Source organism: Helianthus annuus, chromosome 17 (genome assembly GCF_002127325.2).
Source record: "Helianthus annuus cultivar XRQ/B chromosome 17, HanXRQr2.0-SUNRISE, whole genome shotgun sequence".
Classification (NCBI taxonomy): Eukaryota; Viridiplantae; Streptophyta; class Magnoliopsida; order Asterales; family Asteraceae; genus Helianthus; species Helianthus annuus.
Genome location: NC_035449.2, coordinates 8402373 through 8405309, shown reverse-complemented (window position 1 = coordinate 8405309; position 2937 = coordinate 8402373). Strand labels below are relative to the sequence as shown.

Here is a 2937-nt window from a genome sequence, read left to right as displayed (position 1 = left end):
CTGTCTATCTATATTTATATAATAAAAGAAAACCATGGGGGACACATTTCAACACGTGTGATGCACAGGATTGTAACCTAGTATAAAATAAATTATCCACGATGTAAAAAAGACGAATACCCACTCCAACGAGGGGGTTAAAGTAATAGCATAAACTCAAAAAGTATTAAAACCTTGGATCATCTGGTAGGTATCATAAGTGAAGATATTACAGGCAAAAAAAACATATCCTTGTTTAAAGTCCATTAACACAAATATAAAGTGTGAGCATCCCAACTAACAATTTGTCAAGAAGATCGTTGTGGTGACGTAACAAGTTCATGAGAGGAGACATTTGAACGATGTGGCGTCTTACCGCATTTGATCTTCATACAATCCATCACATTATCCATGATTGTCTCAGCCTCTACACACAAACCAGAAAACCTTCCTTCCAACTTATCCCGATATGATGCAGGCAACTTTGTCAGTATCACTTTAATCTCCCGCAACATTGAAATTGTGTGACCAGTATTTTCATACCCTTTCTCATACTGCTCATTCAGACCTTCCCAATAGCTCTCGATATGTGTCATTCTTTCCCCAAAATGCCATTTGATTTTCGTGTCTGGAAATGCCCTTTCGTTCTCAACTTCCACTTGCTCATGCATTGTTTCCGTTTGGCTTTCCATTGGTGCCTTGTCCTGCTCCATATCAGTCGTATTTATTTCACTATTTTTTGTCCACTTATCTAGTAGCAACTGCAACTTTCTCATAAGGTTTTCTGCTGATGCAACATTCCTAACAGCTCTAACCTCCTGCATAGTTTCCATGGATAATAAAATAAGCATGAAGCATCTAAATACTCATTTATATAATAAGCTCCAATATTGAATCTTCTTCGGATAATAAAAAAAAGCATGAAACATCTAGAAATAGCAACGCAATAAGTAAAATGTATGGAAGATAAAAACGCACTTTATGGTGGGCATACCTCATGTGAAACCAGTGTAAAGGTGGCACCTTGAGAACTATCTAGCAAAAAGTTTTTGACTTCAGTAGACAAGGTTACCTCTGGGATGGTAATATCAGCTGGATAAATCTTTAAACTCTTTAAGTCGGTGAACGGAGAAGGTTGATCTGAGATTAGTTCCACTGATGAAGATAGAAGCTGCAAGTAATGCCAAAAAAGTGATGTTTACAAAAGGGGAATACATTTATGCAATCTTAATATGCCTTTCTTTTTAATCTTACGTATATTTCCATTGTTTATATTAAAAATCTTAGTTAGATTCGCAAAGTAACATTAATGACCAATAACAGCATACCTTGACAAGTTCCAAGTTAAGTGTAAGAAATCTGACACTACGGAGCTGTTGAAGAAGAAAAACTATATTATGAATATATGGCTGGAGAGGGAGGCCGGAAAAAAGTGATTGCAATGATCCAGAGTGTTGCAGAATACATATATCCGCTTTCTGCAAATGAAGAAGGTCGGTAGAAACCTTCAAGAGTTTACCATAATCATCATCTTTATAATGCAAGGAGGCAAGGTTGGGTGCGGAAATAAGATGAATCCCTGGCCAATTTCTTATAGTGAGATTCTTAAGTTGAGGTGTAACCACATTGACTCCCCCAAGACCGTTTTCAAGTGTTAGATTAGATAATCCATGGTGGCATATATTGAGATATTCCGATCCATCCATTATTCTGCAACCCTTTAAGGTGAGATTCTTCAAGTTTGCACAATTCCAGAAAAGACTGTCGTACTTTTCAGTAGTTTTGCCAGCATTCAATACCACACAAAGGAGATTCAGTGTTGTTAACGCCGGCATGTACCATGTAGGTGGGATTGTAATGTAACTTCTGTAAGTGAAGGAGTAAGTGAAGGACAAAGTGAGATTTTCGAGAGACTGAGAATTATAGACAGAAAGAGGGGTTTCGTATGAACGCTGTAAAAACCCCTGTAAAAACCCCACATTTTCAGTTTCATACAAGCAAGTAATGTTTAGTTGTTTGACATTGTTGGAGAATGCAAATTCCAAAACTCTTTCGACAAACAGATGGCCATCCTTTTCATGAAAAGCGAGCTTGACACAATGCACTTTTGTTTGATTATTTCGGCCAGACAAAAAACGTGTAACAAATTTGAAGAACCTGCGATAATGCAAATCCTCACTTGAGAAACCGAGACAGGGCATTGTAGTCCAGATGTACCTCCATCTAGGTGACAACACACTTGTTTGGACTGCATATCTAATTCCAAGAAAGAAGAGGATCTTATGGATAAGATCGTCTGGCAAGGTGCTTAGTCTATCACCTTCTACTTTCATTCTAACTTTACCATGCCTGGAATCCATTCTCTCCCAACTCTACTTTTACAGAAATAAAGATTCAAACATATGTCGGTTCCTTTCTTGTTCTTTCGGCTAGAATTTATTGGTTCTTATGTCTTTGTTAAACTTTCCGTTGCCAAACCACCAGAAGCTGCAATTTGATTAGATACAACAGTTAGGACATAACAAGCCTGCAACGATTTATATATTTGATAAATTGGTAGAACTACTATAAAAAATCCTTTAAGATGAAACTAAAACACAACACTAGCATATTCATCTTGGCATATAAAAAAAAAGAAAAGAAAACTGGATATATTACAATAACATTATGTTGATTAGCACTTAACACCACAGAGAGGAAACTTACTATTATTGTGGGCGTCAAACAGCAGCACTGTGGAATGTCGATAACATAAAATCCATCTTGGAAGATACGAAAAGTCGAGAAGATGAGAAGCGTGGTATATATATATACTGGTAAACTTTACGTATAGGAAGTTAGGGTTTGTTACTTCTTAGCCCATGTTAGTATGCCACTTTTTAGTGAAACCCTATAACTCCTAAGAAACCTCTTCGGGCCTTACTGTGTTGGGAGGTGTACAAATACTGGTTTGGGTCC

General features: G+C 37.1%; 1 protein-coding gene across 1 annotated transcript; it reads right to left on the bottom strand.

The window, feature by feature from the left end:
• Positions 1-287: 287 nt before the first annotated feature.
• LOC110923667 (putative F-box/FBD/LRR-repeat protein At4g13965) lies at positions 288-2339 on the bottom strand. The gene is made up of 3 exons (XM_022167731.1): positions 1308-2339; positions 974-1150; positions 288-797 (listed from the first exon to the last, which is right to left on the bottom strand). The coding sequence occupies exons 1-3, from the start codon at positions 2337-2339 to the stop codon at positions 288-290; spliced, it is 1719 nt and encodes a 572-aa protein (XP_022023423.1).
• Positions 2340-2937: the final 598 nt, after the last annotated feature.